The sequence below is a fragment of the Homalodisca vitripennis genome, chromosome 3 (assembly GCF_021130785.1).
Source record: "Homalodisca vitripennis isolate AUS2020 chromosome 3, UT_GWSS_2.1, whole genome shotgun sequence".
Classification (NCBI taxonomy): Eukaryota; Metazoa; Arthropoda; class Insecta; order Hemiptera; family Cicadellidae; genus Homalodisca; species Homalodisca vitripennis.
In genome coordinates, this window is record NC_060209.1 from 28,130,310 (window position 1) to 28,149,166 (window position 18,857).

Genomic DNA, 18,857 nt, shown 5'->3' on the forward strand with positions numbered 1-18,857 from the left:
TCAAAGTACAGGCAGGCAAAGGTTACTTGCAATAGTTTTGAGAACGAATTTCCACTCCATTAAATATAAAATGTTCAATTACATTTCTAATAATTGTATAGTTTTTTTTAATATTCAATCAAAAACTCCAATATTTTCTTCATTTTCAAACAAAAAGAATTAATGTATTTTTTGTTGCTAGAAGAAATATATTTTATCTCTATAAATTATTTTAACTTGTTTATTATTATAAGAATTATTTATTGCTGAATAAATGTAATTAAAATTAATGTAGATGTATTTATGTAAAACAATATGCATGTAAAGTATGTTTAATATAATCAAAAAACTTTTTTTCATTAAATTTTCTCCCTTGATTAGCAATGCTAGAGGGTTAGATATAGTTATATACATATACTGCAATGTAATCAATGTTTTTCTGAAAATAATGAATTTGAAATTAATGCTGACCTTGAGAGCATCTCAGAATGGTCAGTAATTAATGGCTTAAAACTTGTGAACGCAGATAGATGCACTGTTTTACACGCCATAAAACCTAGTGGAGACTCTTAAAAATAGTGGAGTGAGCATCTTACTTGACGGTGGGGGTCTGCCTTTGAGTGACAAGGCTAAGAAGGTTTAGCAGTATGAGGGCGTTTGCATCTGATACCATTCATACTGTACATTGTACTTTTACCAAATAAAGTTTTTGATTGATTGATCTAGGGAATAGGCTGACTAAGTTTGGCTGATACCCAATGAACTGGAAAGGTACCTCCCCGGGAGTGACACTGCCTCTAATGTCACTCAAGACAAATGGTGGGCTCAAATAAACGCTTGTTAAGCGTCCTGCTTTTGCGAAACTCCAGGATCTAGGCTACTGCCCTGAAAGTGTACTCTGTGACGGTATTGCTCTAGGCACCTTGTAGTTGTGGTCTCAGTTCAGGCATGGTTTGACCATTTGGAATCGTACCACACATATGCGTTTGTATACACTGGGTACCTCCATCTCATGGTGTGAAGGGACCCATGACTAAGTGATGCATGGCGCACGGCTTTTGCATTGCAAAAAAAGCCCTTGGGAATTAGGCACCTCTCTAGCATAAATAGCCTTACCTGGTTATGTGGGGTTCTGACTAGGTGGACCTATTTCCTTGGAACTTGTGGGTCTTTTTATGGAGTCTGAAAGCAATAACAGATCTAGATTTGGAACGTCTACAGTAGACAGTTGCATCCAGCAATCTGGCTTTGGATGTCTCTGCCTGCTCATCACATTTAATTACCACCGACGAAGACTCAGCAGTTGATGGTGGTAAAGTATAATGCGAGTCCATGGACACAGAATCTGAAGTATGTGAACTGGATTACAATCTCCAGCTCCCTTTCAAATTACACAAGCAAATAGTGAAGTGCCTGGCTTCCGGACAGGCTGAAGGGCAAGAAATCTGCTAATGAAAAAAAAAGACTAAAGAAGCAGAGAAAGTCAGCTCCTGCAACCTCACCCGGTGCAACCTACTCCAACGGGAAGAAAGGATGCCCAACTGTGTTTCAGGAGCAGGCAGATAGTCAAACTTCTCCCCCAACAGAAGGGAAGGTGAGGGACATCTTTGAAGGGATATAAACCTTCCCTTGAGGAGGTCGTGATGGGATACAAAATCCCTTTGTTCCCTAAGAACTATCTTAAAAGGCTCTTTTAAGAGGAGGAGGTCTCGGAGCTGTGGCGGTGCATCCTTGATGAAGTGCTCTTGTCATGCTGTGTGGCAATGATGAGACTAAGGATTGGATGCGGAGTATGGCTCCAGGGCTGGGGACACAGGGGATGAGTGTGGTCTTTGGGGACTATTGGGATTTCATAAGGGTATAACAAGGTCTTCCTCAAGGTTGATGCTTTGGTGACCGAGAAGGTCAATGTGATAATCTTTGGAGCCATTCCCAGCAAAATGGTGAAATTTTTGTGGTGGACTGGAAAGAAGGACTAGAAGTGTTGGGGACGTCCACACAGGAAGTTCCAGCATAATGGTAATGTTGGTAGATTAACTGTCTGCTGCAACTCTTAATGTGCTGAACTGGAGAGTGTTCATTGGTGTAGAGCAGATACAGGTGAGGATGCAGGGTGTGGCGGCTCATCATTGGGATCCAGGTCCTTCAGGGCAATATGCATCACACTGATCACAGTAGAGCGGCTTCAACTGTGTTCTGTAGATGCTTTTTGGCGGAAGAATTTCACGTAGCTCTGATACAGAAATTCTGGATTTGTGAGGGTAAGGTATCAGGGCTTTAACTTGTTAGCTCCCATGTTCACAACGCTAGAGCATGTACTGTTGTAAGCAATAAGGTGGACAGCATTCCTGTTCTGGAATTTTGTTCCAGAGATCTTTCCACCGTCAGATCAATTGGGACTGGCACTTTTATCATCATATCTTCCATATGATGATATGGTTCTACATCCTCCAGACAGGTGGCCAGAGAGGGTGGATCATGCCGGGAGGAGTGGCATGGAATTGATGATTGGATATGATGCTAACTCGCATATTGGTGCATGGGGCAAATCAACACAAATAACAGAAGTCACTTCTGGAACATATAATACCCCTTAGTCTTGTGATTGCAAACATGGGTAAATGATCCTCTATATTACACGCGGACGTGAAGGGATGTAATAGACACAACCATGATGACGGTTACGATACAAAACACGATAAAAAGCACAGAACAAGTGTTAGAGAATTTCTTTCTTGAAAAATATTTACCATCTCAGCATTAAAACTATAAATACTCCATATAATGTATGCAACAAACCTACCCCAAGTACTCTCTGTTTCAATAAGTACATAACTTGGCCTAATCCTAACCTTCCTCCCCCACAAATCCCTTGGTACACAAGTATTCTTACCATTAACCATGTCTCCTTCCTATCGTCTATAAAAATGTTACTGATGATGGCACATAATCATTATAAATCTATTCATATCAATCTTTATGTTCAAAGGTATACATAAAATAATGAAGAATAAAATACAGAATTGAATTTAGAAATACCAAGTTTAATTTGAAACAATAGCTGCACTACAAAATAAATAATGCATCATATGACACCCTTTCTTCATTCTCTGAATCTCAATTCTGCCGCTTAGCAATGACTAGACAGACAGCCATTGAATAGATATTGCTATACATTATTAAGGAACTAAAACCACTCAAGGACTACATCACACACAAATTAATTACTAAACTTACTTATTAGTGAGAAAACAACTAATGATAATAACAACAATCATATCTTACTAAAGGAATTGAATTAATACAATCCTGAAAGGACAAATAATAATCAAAGCTACAATCAAATTGACTAACAAACCTATACTGATCAAATGTTTAGTTACACAAACATTTAATATCTATGAATACAAAGAACATAATTTTACTTTATTCCTGATTTCAGACAGTAGAGAACACTGCATCCTGTACTAAGAGTTTTAAAATACTACATTAAAAATTACTATTTAATTTATAAGTAAATATTTTTTTATGAAACTTGATTTGTCTAATAAAATGTCTCGTCAAACTTTTATATATTTGCCCCATTAAAATTGGTTATTGGATGGCGGTACTAAAAGGTTACTAATTTAATTATGCCAATAAGTCAAACAAATTATAAGTTAGTAGAACATGATTTTATCAAATAATTTCTCAAGCACTCAATACTGAGCTAGCTAAACAAAATTTGGTAACTTTAACGATTACAAAATCTCAACTTGGTGAGGATTAAGACTAGTAGAATGTTTCATCATTATTGCTAAACATACAATAGAAAGTCTTACAATTAAATGCTCTTTTAATTAACCATGGATTATATTTAATTATTAATAGTTTAGAAAACTACAGTTTCACAACTAATAATATATTTTAAATTAAAGCAACATAAAAATGTGTTGTATATATATATATATATGTGTTGTTTGAGTTTTGTTAAGTTTTGAATAATTATATTGAACATATAATAATTAAGTTTTATTAACAGATATAAACACAACCATGTCTCTAAATAAGAGAAAACTAGTTGTGTTTTTGATAAAATAAGACAACAAGTTACAGAACTGCTTATGTTTGACAATGGAATAATAGTATAATACTTGGCAACAACAGTTCTACATGCAAATGCAAAAAAAAACCTTTAGTAAACCAAGAAACTCATTAGAATAAAATATATTACAAAAAGTGGATACATTTTTAATGCTATCCCTTATTAAAGCTGTTTTATTAGAGTAACATTACATTATAATTTGACATACTATATAAAAAAAATATTTCTTAAACTAAAAAGTAGAGATTTATTCACAGAAAATTGAAACAAAACATAATTGAGAATTTGTATTATGTTATATTTATAGTTTTTCATGGTAACAAATTCTAAATGCTGTAAGTCCTACAGAAAAGAAATGATTCTATACAACTAGGGGAGTGTGAATAGTGAAATGTGAATTAAAATAAAATACAAGTAAAATGTAAGCAATTGAATATGAGATAGTTTAGGTTGTAAATATATTTAAAAAAATTGTAATACATATTTAAAAACAAATATAAATGATAAAAATTTATATATTGGATGAATTTGAAAATATATAACAGTCTTGATTAAGAAAGTATATAAAAATGACTAGAAATGTAATCTAGTCAAACAAAAATAACAACCACCATGAGGGTTAAACATTAGATTCATATTAGCAATGATCCTAAATAATGGATCCAATTAATTTTTAACTCCCATTTAATGTGGGAAACAATGTTAAAAATACTAAAATTATGTGATTAATTTTTAGTTTTATTATTTTGATGTGTATTGTTTAATACATGAAAAGTGTTTAAACTAAATTTAGACTCGCTCTAAGATTGAGGGTACTTCTACTCTTGAAACTTGAAAAATCAAAACTAAGTAGAGGCAATTTTTAAAATTTAAATTAAGAGTAAAGTGTTAGAATTTTTAAATGTATTTAATCGTGTTGAATTTTAATAATATATATATATATATATATATATATATATATATATATTAAAGTATGTTCAGTATCCATAAAAATGTTTAAGTTGATGTTTAATGTCACAGGACAAAGCACATTTTTTTTTTTTAATTTGAAAAATATTTAATGACTAAACGTCTTACAATATGCCATGTTTCAAAATTACAAAGGCTAAAAACATATTCCTTTCTTCGCAGATGGTAATTTATTCAGTTATCTGATAATCTAAGAGCACTTGTAAGTTTGGTAATCATACCTTGGTAACTAGATAGAGTTCTCCGGGGTAGCCGTATGAATTGTATAAAGTGGAAAGAACAGGCTCCTGAAGGAGCTGTACAGGATCAGGTCGTTGATTCACCTATCCACATGAGGGAGGTGAAGGTGGAAAGACAACCATCACAGCTACAAGAGCTCTTGTATGGTTCAGGTATCAGGATCAAGTAGGATCAGGCAGGATCAGGTAGCAGGATCAGGTAGTTCGTCCACATATCCCATATATGGGAGGTGAAGGTGGAAAGACAACCATCAGAGCTGAAGGAGCTGTGCAGGATCAGGTTGTTCATTCACCTATCCACATGAGGGAGGTGAAGGCGGAAAGACACTCTCACAGCTACAGGAGCTGTGCAGGATCAAGTAGTTTGTCCACATATCACCTATGCAGGAATTAAGGTGGAAAGACAACCATCAGAGCTGCAGGAGCTGTGCAGGATGAGGTAGTTCATCCACCTATCCGGTATACCATCAAGCATCAAGTTCTCTCTCTATTATTATCATCTATTTTACTCCGTTCATTTACATTTATATAGTGTTAGCAATATATTAAAAGCACTGAGAAAAACATTTTTGTTATAATAGTTTTTGTTTTTAAGTTGAACTGTAGTATTACATTGAATACGTCACAGTTAGAGAGAAACTAGTGACTTTGTTACACGCATATTTCTTTTCAGTATAAATCGTATTGGTGGATTTAATTTTTTTTACTTCCATTTTCATCTCAGATTTTAATAAAATAAATAAAACCACTTCAATATACAACATTTTCCAATCATAATTTTTATCATGAACTAATTCATATTTCAAATATTTACACACCCCTATAAAACAATAAAAAAGGAAAAGAAAGTTCTAGTTCAGCTGTATTCTTTAACTTCTAATAATTAAAAACTGACAAATGCTGGCAAATCCTCCACATCAACTTTGAACTATGATCATTGTGATGTACTCAGCTGTGTTTAATACAAACACAATGAATATCAAAGCATTATGTTATGAGCGGTGGTGAACTAGTTGACTTGCTTAGGCCACACTTGGTAGAACACCCAGTCCTCGAGGAATGATGGAATGAAAGCTCTGTCTGTGGTGAACTGAACAGGTATTTTCAAGTTGTTCAGCTGATCCTCATACATGGCTAGAGAAGCTGGACTGGAAGCTCCATTACCCTGAAAATGATATATAGATTAACCCTTTTAGCGCCAAGAACCTATAAGTCAACCTTTTAGGCTCAACCTGTTAAGTCATGAAACGCCAAGAGCCTTTATTTAGGCTCAAGCTAGGTTGGTGGTGAAACACCAAGAGCCTATATATAGGCTTGGACAAGTTCGGACGTTAAGCACCAAGGGCTTTTATTTAGGCTCTCAACATTTTCATGTAGTACTCAACCATTTACTGACTAATATCAATAAAATTAGTACTGATTAATGCATTTTATGTAAAATGTACTATAGCAAGTAGCACTGCATAGACATTAATATAATATTCAAACAAAATAACAATACATATTAAAATGTTTTATCAAACAACACATGCGTTTCCATGGTAAAAGTCAGTTTTGTACTTTGTTTACTAATAAATACATAAATTGTTAGTATTATTTTACCAAATTTTCACAGGTATTTCTGAATTACATATATTATACTATAATACAAATGTTTTTTGAATAAATATTTTTTCAGCCATTTATTGAGCTCTTAATTTAAACACAAAAAATGGAAAAAATATCCAACTTTTAAAGGTGTACAACTTTAACAGATCAACATTTCATAAATTCAATTACATATCATTGTTCTGGTATTAATAACAAAAAATGAAGTGAAAATCATTAGTTTATCGTAAAATTTAGCGAAATGAAAACAATTTATATCTACGTGTGTCATAATTCGTAAAACTGCCCTGGCGCGACTGCGACATACCCTGCGGCTATTATGCGGCGCCCGACAGGACAACCCACACCAGTAACTCTGGCGTTATGTGACGCGATCTACCCAATATGCTTGGCTCTAAAAGGGTTAATTATTAAACCTCTCAAAAGACAACAAATTAAAAACACTCGAGAAGAAATATACAGGGTGTAAAAAAAGTCCGCACCAGCTTGATAATTCCTGAACGATTACAGGTAAAGCAATAAAACTTGATAAATCATTACTGCATCTATAAATCTACTTTTTTAAATAACTGCCATTTCTTTTGCGATATCAGGAGGATGGCCTGCAAGGAGTCAAAAGGAAATTTTAAATTTGAGCATGGGTCAAGTAGTACATCAAATTACTGTTAAACTTAATTCCTGTTGAGGTTATTTGTTGGAACATTGTTTTATATGTTTAAAAAAACATTGTCTACAAGTTCTATTTGAACACTTTTCCTCTACTAGTAATTATAATGTTACATAGCAATATTTCTAAATTTTAAGTCTAAAAACTAATATTTAGACTTTAATAATTTATTATGTACATAACATAAGTTGTAGAAACTATTTGTAGTAAAACTAAATTGGTGACAAAATAAAAATTACTTTTTTACATTTTGTCACATAGGTTAGCAGGTATTTGCGTTTTTTTTTTTAATGCTTGCAAAATTGTAATAAAAGAATGGTGAGGGGGAAAAGCTCAAGGGGAAAAACCGGGGATTTTTAAAAAATACATGTCTAAAAGTCTACCATTTGTAAAAAATTCAGCTTGTAGCGAATTATTTTTGACATTTGGCGACATTTTATCTTTGTTGCATGGACTATTAACAGAGATGGAGACATTGAAAATCTAAATGTATTATGAACCAGTAACCAACTAAAAACGTGTATTAATATGATGCTGCCACAGAAAAACATGTTTTGGCAAGAACAGTCATTACATCCAATCTTTAGGCAAGTTAAAATATCATAATAATATTTGATTCACTGTTGAGTGACTTACGTGGGTCATATACTTTCCGGTAGGTTTGAGGACTTGCATGGCTTTGTTGAGAATGAGCCGGATGAAATCCCACACTTCTCCCTGAGGTGAAGTTGACACAGGAATATCAGTCAGGTCTCCGAAAACGTAGTCCACTGTCTTGCCTTCCGCAATCATTGTGTCCAAAGATTTCACACAGTCGTCCACAACAATCTGGCAACCAATATAGGATATTGAATTAATGACTTGCAGAATTTAGCTTTACAAGTGAATTAGGAAGGGTTAGGTCGAAACTTTGGATCACTGAATTCATTAAGTCTTCCTATATTCAGGTTAAATCATAAAATCAATAAAATAAATTTGGAATAAACAAGTAATTATTGATTACACAAGAATCAATTGCCATACATTAAAAATCATATGGTTGTAGGTCAGAAAACAAGATGGTTCAGTAACAACCAATCCTTCCCAGGGATTGATTTTTGACTCGACATTATACATCCTGAAAAAATAACCATTTCTCATTTTAGCAGTAACACAAATAGCTATAAGACCAGAAATAGAAGTAATGTTGCAATAGAGCATTGTAAGCTTAGCAAAATACAAGACAGTAATCTGATAACTTCTCAGAAATGTACGACAAATTAAAAATGTTAATTCATAAATATCAAACAAAACTTGTTACAATTAAACTGTACTACTGGTTGCTTAAAAATCCATTTTATGATCTTTCAGAATTTGTCAGTATTTCCAAATATAAATTGTTAGAGTACTTGATTTTGTACTTTATATATTGCCTTAGTTAATCTTCTGTTTTGTAAAACAGTGCATTTTACATTGGAGTGTATTGTATACTTTTAATATTATAAAATATTGTAGTAGAACGTAGTTTTTACTGTCTTTTTTATACTTTGTAAATGTTTCCTGTAAAATGGCAATAAATTATTATTATTTAAAGTAAACTTCTGCAGTCTCTCGGAACAATTCATTATATTAATGTTAGTTTTAAAAAAATTCTGCCAAAATGCGTGAGTTTCTTTGGTGTATTTGTGTGATAAAAAGTGCAGTGTGACACATCTAACATCTGGCGGCATTCACAACTCAAATTTTTTGTTTGTTTTGTCAGTCCCGGCTTACTCTCAGAGATCCAGCTGTTGCTCTTAGCGGAAATACTCTCTCATGACAATCAGCTACTGTTTGTTCGCTAACTGATAATCCACTATTCCTGACGTTATCTACTTTGAAATCCAACTTCACTCATTGAGTTATATATTTTATACACTTATATTTATTGCTATTTAATTTTACTATGTAACCAACGTGATCTTGTTATATCTTTTTATCTTGTATCAGTATTTCATAACTGTTTAACTAATACAACATTACTATCATACCTGTATCTTTGTGTAATAATACTTAATTCACAATAAACTTATTTGAAATTTATTAGAATATGAATACACAACAGCAACACGAAGTGACACGACTTCACGCAAAATATCAAATCCAGTGAAGATATGGAATCAAATTCACAGATTGTGTTGTGTCATGCCCTGTGTACTTTATTCCTTATGTTAACATTTATTTGATAGTTTCACATTGTGTTGCATCGCTGTATGTGTATTTGTACCCTTTATACTTTAAGTCAAATTTAGTGTCTTTCGCCTTTCTTTCTTTAATCTTGCCACCTTTTATTTGTATTTCATGCTTTATAACTAGCATGAAACAATTATTATGCCAACTATAATAACTGTAACTTTGTGTAATAATTACATAGTAAAACACTGAAGTTTGGTTTATTTCAATTACTGTGACTAAAAATATCTTACTTAGCTAGTCAAAATTATTGTTAACATGTTAAGTCCCATGTGATTCTACTCAGCCCAGAGACTTTAGCACAGTATGTTACTCACAGCCTAGAGTTGCACAGCTTATTTTAGATTACATTTTTACCCTTATGCTAGTACAATTGATTTAGGATTGGTTGTTGAATGGTTGTTTTGAGGGAGGAAAATAGGTATCACTAAATACCCAAGGGCAGATGATAATATTATTCTCCAAGGCCCATGGGCAATCACTGATATACACATATTCACAGCCGATTCATACTTGAAACTCACATGTTCTATGTCCTCCAACTGTTACAAATAAGCAGGAAGCAGCAGGTAAACAGTGTGAGCCATAACCTATCTCTTACTTTTTGCTTACAATTATTTCACTGTTGGTATAAATTATCACAACTTTAAGAGTCACAGGTAGAGCCTACTTGGTACAACATAAGAACATGCTGCCAGATCATAAATTTTCTTCTTATTTGTTTTAGGGACATCACCTCTGTGACCATAACCTGGAATGACAATGGTCATGGACGGACATAGCATGATAGTAGGCTCAGACTATCTGCTGTATGGGTCCAAGAATCTTCCCCCATCACAAGACATAGATCTTTTGGTGGAGTTCTCAAAAGATGGCAACACTTTTGTTATTTGGAACAGGAAGAAGGTTACTGACATTACTATATGCTCTGAACATACTTCTAAGGTCATTGGGAACTGACACATTAGTCAAGAGACCTTTCTCTAGATCATAAGTACATTTGTTTTGATCTGCAATGCAAGGTATCTTCTATTGTCACCAAAACCCTACGCCAACAGACTGGGTATCCTGTAGTATGAATCTTGACACTATGGTAGGAACAATGGGTGGGAGAATAACTAGCGTTATGGATGTGAATCACACTGTATCTAATTTACAAGGTGCAGTTGTCAGCTGTTATCATGAGTATTGTCCATTGTATCTATCAAAGGAAAGTTCAGACCAGCACTAGACTGTCGCAAAAGGGTATATATCAGAAAGGTGATTTAATATTGTAAGATGAGCCGTAACTCGGACCCATATCATCTAGCTCTCACAGATTATGGCTTAAGAATTAAAAACCGAAACAAAAATCATGGAAACGGTTCACACAGGAGGTGAATAACCTTAATACAGTTGCTCAACTACAACGGGTACTGGCTTCTGACCCAACTGTTCATATGGGATCCTTGAGATCATTAAATAGGCAGTTTACTTTAAATCTGGAGAATGGGCTCATACTTCTCCTTGAGACTAATTTCTTAAACTGTGACCTTCCTGAAAATGAGTCGAGACTTGTTGGGTCAAGGTGATACAAGCTCAAGAACTAACAGCGCCCAGAAAAAGTTTGGAAGAGCATAGCACTGTCTTTCAGACTGAAATATGCACCACTCTAGCTTGTGAAAATAAAGGATTGGCTAGGAATTACGTCGGATATTGATACTATCTGACAGCCAGGCCGTCTTAACTCACCAGAATTTACTGCAAGGCTAGGATGGGAATGCTTCAAGACATTATCCATTCTAGCTAGTCGTAATTCAGTACACCTCAGTTGGGTTCCTGGACATGCTAGTTTTAAGGTCAATGAGCTCGTTGACGAATTAACGAGAAATGGCTCAAAGAAGCACTGTCTTGGACCTGAACCACATTGTAGTAAGTCAACTGTCTATCACGCTATTAAGAAATAGTTTTGTAGATAAGCACTTGAATCGGTGGCAGAGCTTCTTTGGGAAATCATTTGAGAAGTTGCTCATTAGAGGCACAAACATCCAGTTCACAAACTGGATGATGAAGATAAACAAAGACCTTTGGATGCAGGTCATTTCCCTTATTCTTCTTCTTCTTCTAAGGGGTAGCCTTTCTACCATTCTTTTATGCCTCAAGGGCCTATTCCGCACCCCTGAAGTGTACCATAAGGTCAACTAGTTTACAGTTTCAGCAGTTCTACAAACCGCCGAAAACAACTGATCAGGTCCTCCTGAGAAATTCACCACCCTTGTCCAGACTAACAAAGATGGCATAACGCTCTCTTGCTATTGCAGGAGAGACTAAGAGCAGGTGTTCCACAGTTTCATCCTGCCCGTTACACATTATGCAGAGCGGACCCTCCCGGAGAATGCCAACTCTGTGAAGATGCTTTCTCAAGTGAACATGTCCCGTAAGGCACTCTGGAGAAAGGCAACTGTAGGACCATTAATTTCCTTTATTACTGGACACATTCAATCCAGGAAACACTTGCACACATTAGCATTCACTACTGAAGACTATGTTATCAGCCACAGGAGTTCGCTAAACATTATTTTGGATTGTATGATGCTTGAGGTTAGGAGAAGAACACTTTTTGGAACCTCACAGCCGATGATGAATTCAATGTTAGCATTGGGCAGAAGCTCTTGGATTTTGTTGAAGGAGTAGGCATGTCCTACTAGCGGAACTTGGGGTGCGCAATATGGTTTGATTGATGCATTGGTAATTAAGTCCTTTATAACCCCCTCTTATATCTAACATAATCTACTTAACTAAAAAAACTTGTCAGTCTCAAGTGATGAGCCGGTTCAAAGTCTTGAGCCTAGTTATCTCACCGGCTCATGTTGTGTATTTATATAGTATATGTAAGTGTTGTTCGTTGTGGCTGCAGAAGGCACTAACTGTACTGTTTCAGAGCGCTCTGCACATCCTTTTCAGAGTGGCAAGGAACTTCTGAAATTCTTGCACGTTAGTAGAAGTACTTATAGTAAATTTTGCCTTTTCTAGTAATTTGTGTTATTTTCTTTTAAAATTTCCCACTAACATGCTGGCGAAAGTTCTACGTTTCTCACTGAGGAGGTCCAGGAGAGGAACTCTTGCCTCCTGCTGCTTTCTCATCATGGGTGGTTGCAGACATCAGTTTCCAGGATTTTCCTGCTCTGCTGGAAAAACTGGCCTCCATGATGAGATGAAAATACCTCTAGTCAACATCTTTGATACCCTACTATTTGTTTAATTTATTTATTTTGTTATTGTTGCCTGTTATTATAGTTTATATTTTGTTTTTTTAGTTTTTAAGTTTAGTTTAAATGCCATTTAGTTTTATTTCTTGGTTTTTATTAGGAGCCAGCCCTTAGCCGAAGGATACTGGGTGGAATTGGCAGTTTTTGTTTAAAATTATGACTGTTCCTAATTTTTTATTTATCCAGGTGCACGTGAGACATATGACAGACATATTATGTTAACTGTAGTAATGAATTTTTTTTTAATTTGTCTAGCCAACATTGTTATTTCGACAAAGAGGTTCTTATCTAGGTTAAAGATGATTTTTTTCTACTCTGTGTTGGTGACCTCCAAATTAGTAAATGAATCTGAGCACGCTATCCACGGTGTTCTTTTTTGCCTTCTAGGTTTACTTCTGATCCGCCCTCCCGTTCGCCACCATGGGTGCTCGCTTCCTAATTGTCTACTTGGGTGTGCGAGCAGGAATGTGCGGTTTCAGTGACTTTAAAAGGATTTTTTTATAATTACAAAGATTACCACAGTTGATAGCCACGGCTGTCAGCAATGACTCCTTAGGATCACCAGTGATACCAATGGGACTGAATGACAAACATGTAAAGTACACCCAAAGGGCTCAACGTGGCATTCTAAGTGTCCAGTACAACAACCTAGTCTATTTTTATGGTCTCTAAAACTTTTCTAGACAACCAGTGGCCCACTATAAATATCTTAACAAGTTAAAATTATTATTAAGATTGCAAACATGCCCCATGTCTTATCTGACAAGGCACACTACAACATTACACTACAAGTAACATACAAGTTTTCCAAAGCTGTGAAACCAATAACAAAAACTGATTTAGTTGATATATACATTTAGTTGATTGTAATGAATATTTACCTTGTAATTTGGACCTTCCAGTTGATCTAGACAATCACCACAACAACCTCGTAAGTGCTCTCTACACGCTCTTAACACAACCTCATCCAACTGTGAACAGAATCATCTAGTTGTAACAAACTGTCAGGTGTCACAAATTGAGGTAAATACCAATTTAGTCAATTGCAAATAATTGTTAATATTTTATTTCTGAAAACAAATGGTTTGGCAGGAAAACTGTACCTCAAGCATGGTAACAAACTTAGGTTTCTCCTTGAGTAACTCATACAGCAAAGCTCCATCTCCTCCCCCGAGGATGACAATCTCCTTGTCCGAGTAGTCCTCTTTGCCTCTCTGCATCAGAGTCTCTGTGTAGATCAGATCTCGCTCTGACAGGTCTAGTGAATAGAAACAATGTATTACTCTTGAGTATGGGAAGACAATGATTCTATTGCTGAAAAACTTATACAGGACAGTTCCAACCACTCATAATATATACCAGGTTTTGTTCTGGGCAGATATGAACAGCAGAACCAGTACATTATCCAAGAAACTAGGATGTCCTTAATGCAATTTTTATACCAGAGTTCTAATTCTATTACTGGAGAAGTTATCCTTTTTCAAGCAGTTCTCCTATCTCTATTGATCAGGTCTTACTCCAACACATCAGAACATAATGAGGATTCCTAATTCTGGTAATATGGAAGCAATGTCCAATTTCAAATTCTCAAAGGAAGCAAAATATTAAAGTAATCTTTTATATACTATTATCACTGGTCAACTTTACAAAAATCCAATTTAAGAGATACATGTAAATGTAAATAGCTTTGTAAAGATAGTTTGAGGCCAAACTAAATTTTAACCTTGGAACTGGCAAAAGTCGTAATTTGCTACGCATTTTTTCTTGCCGTGAGTATGGAGTTTTGCATTTTACAATTTGGGTGTTATTGTGGTATAAATGGATTTTTAACTTTTAAAAGCTATTATTAGTCATTATTTAATAAATTATTTTTAAACACTAATAATTCAGAGTAATGATAAAAACAAAAGCTGGTGAACTCTATAACCATGTGTTTAATATTCAGTTGAACAAAATCAATTTATTTGAAAGTGGAATGCGATTCCACAAAATTAAAAACAAACCATGTGGCACACAAACAATCACACATAGATAGCACAGAGAAAGTGAGTCAATAACGTGTGGTTACCAACATACATCACGACAACACCGATCTTACACAAGTAGCACAATTAGCAAGGGGCAAAACCGATCTTACACAAGTGGCTGCATCAACGTGAGATCTAATTACCGATCTTACACAACTTACTATTACTGTTATTAAAAGCTGGTATTTATCGTGGAATTATACAATGAATTGAGTTGGTGGAGCACACATTTTAGGTATGTGTCTGTCCAAGATGGCGAATTTGGTTTCACTACAACACTCTGAATATATGGGATATGACTTCTCTATTCCATTACGTTCTCACTAAGATAGTGTAAAGGAGAGAAAGACATTATCACCCAAAGAGTTAATAACAATTATTTCCAATATTGCTGTGTATAAAAATTCAGTGCATCCATAAAAGGACTAATAATAATAAGATATATTTAACATGCAGTATTTTGTACTATTAAATAAACTTGAATAAATATGATACTTAAATATTTTTTTACAATTACTTAAACTCTTTAAATAGCAGAGAAATAACAAAGAACCCAGGATTGATCCCTGAAGAACTCCGTACTCTATCTTTTGGAGTGAGATATTTTCGAATGTAATTGTTTCTGAAGTTCATAACACATCAAATAATTACTTACTCTGTAGTTCATCCAGAACTAGAAGGTTGCCTAGACTCTTGGAGTGTACAATCTGCACTTTCTGGTATGGTGACTGCTCCTCAAAAAGTACAGCATCAATATCATATTCCAGGATCCTTTCATCTGTTTTAAACACAACAAATTAAACATATATGCATATAAATTGTTATAATTGTAACAATTTGCCTTTCAGCAAAATCTTAGTGCTTTGATTTCTTATTATAACAGTAATTAATATGACGAGAAATGATGAATCCTCCAAACAGTTAAAATTGAAGACGTGTATGTTTGGTTTTACTTAATGAAAATCAAGTTTACATCCAACTCAAGGTCAGAATAAACTGTAACATTTTATTAATTAATCACTTGGTTTAAAGGATTATTAGCAAAATACTTCACTACATTGAACAAAATTTAAAACATGACCACACTTAATGTTTTTAATTTTTACTTAACAATGAAAAATAAAACATAAAATAATTCATTATAATAAGGTAATATAAAGACGCAACTGATAAAAGTAAAACTTATAATCTTGATAATAAAATAGTAAAATGTAATAAATACACTCATCATTATTTAATATCAGTGTAAAATTATTTTCAATATGCAGGGGTATTCAAAAAGAATGGGGCAAAAATAAGGATAGCCCTAATGAATTTATACACGAAGAGTCACAAAATCATAAGAACTGCATAAAACAATTTGTAAACACATTCGATGTGGCCTACTGTACGGAAAGTAGCATATCCCTCACCAAACCTGGTGGGGGACTGTCTGGACAGCTACACTACCAATATTTCAGCACTCAGTTATTTCAGCTTTCAGCTGTAACTGCAATCTAGCTGCAGATCTCTGAAACTTGTACAATATGATGTATACTTTATGTTACCTACCTCCGCTTGGCCTGCAAAAGCGTGCCTATTGTCTGGAGAGTATCAGTGAAATACATACTCATATGGACCCTTACAATGTCCGTTTTAAATGAATGCGTTTTATTTTATACACTACAATTATTCAAATAATATTAGCCACTGTCTGGAAAGTCCCATAGATTACTTACTAGTAAAAACGTGATAAAATTCAATACAATGACAATGATTTTATAGCATAATGAACCAAAATAGCTCCAACCGCACGAAAACAATGAATTTGAATTTTGCCGCATATCAAGAACATAACTGCGCCTTTTGCCTCAGCGAACGTGTTAAATTAACAGGCTTTAATGTCCATAACAAAATTTGAATATGCAGTACAAATGCTCTAAATGAGTGCTATTAGTTACTCTGCAAGTATCAGGTGATAACTCCGCCACCACGCTCTGCAACATTCTTGTGTTATGAATTGTACTGCTTCTATAATGAGCTGTTTTAAACCTTCAGAACAGGAAAAAAACGCAATGAGACAAGTTATGTGATCGTGGTAGCCAGTGCAACAGAAACTTTCATTTCCAGAGTGACCAATCCAACCAACGGTCAGCAGAGTAATGGAGGTCATATCAAGCACTTGTAATGCAAATTCAAATTTATGTAATGTAGGTACATGAAACTTCTTAATAACAAATTATTTTATGTAATTATCATGATTTTATGAATCCATCTGAAAATAAATTAAATTTATTTTTGCACCATTCTTTTTATTGACACTGTACTGGTAGAAAAATAAATTAAATGAGGATTAATTGAAATCAAGTAAATAAACGCTCAGTCTATGTAATAGCATAGTATTTAGTTGTAAATTATAATGAATTTGACACATTCAACTGAAAACAAATAAAAAATGAACTTGCCTGAAGAAAGAAAATATCTATCAGCCTTGCCTCCACGTTTCAGGGCAGGGTATTTGTGACTTTTCATGCTACCAGTGAGCTTTGTCAAAGTAGATTCCAGTTGCCGGACAGTCTGTCAAACCCAAGCATACAATAACACAAATTGGTCAGGTGGCGATCCATGCAAAATAAACAGTGAAGTCAACATAACAGATGTGTGAAATATAATCTGAATGGCAGGAAAACAAGTAAACTTAATCTGCATGAAAACCAAATAACATGAATAGTGCCTACTTACTGATTGTAACACAATGGGCAACAACACTACCAACTGTAATAAGGCATACACAATAAATAAGCCAAACTAAATTGGAATGAATTGTGAGCAGATGGGTGCTGTTCTTCTTTATATTCCCAATATTACAAAATACTTCCCAAATCATATTAAATGACAAAGAAGAATGTAAACAATTTTTAAAAACATTTCCCATACTCTAAGCTCATAAATTATTTGATAACCAGCATCACATATTGTTTCTCCAAAAGTACTATTCAGCCTTAACATGTTACAAAGCAGAGAAATTAATAATTTTTAAATATTGAGTTAGTTTTTATTTTATACACTTATTTTGACAGTTAAGTATTTAAAATTTAACCTGCATTTAAAGTAAAATGTTTAAATATAATTTTGTAAGTTTATGGATTTACTTGGTCAATATAAAACTACTATACTTTACTGAACTATTATTTTATAGTTTTGTTGTATTAAAAGTTGTAAAAGATTTTTACGGTAACATTTTAACACTGAGCCACCGTTTCCGATCTCTAATTTTTAAAGACATCAGTAAGACGTTTCAGTACACTGTCCATAAAACAAACAGTCGATTATCAACACTTTTAGTTCGAAAAATGTCAACAATATTAATAAAAAAGCTCTGTAGGAATGGTATTTTTAGACCTATTCATTTCCTTTTAAATCAAATCATAACAGACGGCCAACCAGCGATTTTATTTTTCGTTATACGTACCCATTGGATGATCCACTTTGAAAAGACAGAACCATTGTCTAATGACACTGTCAATCTTAATGGTCTATCCATAAAAAGCTTACAGTCCGTGGTAGCTTTCTAAAGCTTTTTACTTTTTAGGCTTTTTAGTAATACTCTATATCACTACTAGCCTATTGAAAAATGTATGGCAGCCAGAAAAGCTGGTTCACATGTCACGTCATTAGCCATCACAAGATCTATTCAATATATAATATTATATGATGTTTGTTGTTATCATTATCAATATGTTGTTATTAAAACTATTATATAGATATTGTTGTGTTATGAATGTTGTTTATTAACATAGAAATTACATAACAGGATTACAATTACGTTTAAATTATTGTTGACGC

General features: G+C 34.1%; 1 protein-coding gene across 2 annotated transcripts in view; it reads right to left on the reverse strand.

Moving 5' to 3' along the window:
- Nucleotides 1-3,002: 3,002 nt before the first annotated feature.
- LOC124356724 (spermine synthase-like) overlaps nt 3,003-18,857 on the reverse strand; it is a 38,601-nt gene continuing 22,746 nt past the window's right edge. The window contains exons 3-8 of one of the 2 annotated variants that reach the window (XM_046807897.1): nt 17,477-17,588; nt 15,688-15,810; nt 14,109-14,263; nt 13,887-13,976; nt 8,183-8,374; nt 3,003-6,436 (exon numbers count right to left, since the gene is read on the reverse strand). In XM_046807897.1, coding sequence (XP_046663853.1) covers nt 6,281-6,436; nt 8,183-8,374; nt 13,887-13,976; nt 14,109-14,263; nt 15,688-15,810; nt 17,477-17,588 — 828 coding nt within the window. In that variant the 3' untranslated portion in view covers nt 3,003-6,280. The remainder of the gene's footprint in view (nt 6,437-8,182; nt 8,375-13,886; nt 13,977-14,108; nt 14,264-15,687; nt 15,811-17,476; nt 17,589-18,857) is intronic. The other variant, XM_046807898.1, reaches the window with a different exon arrangement.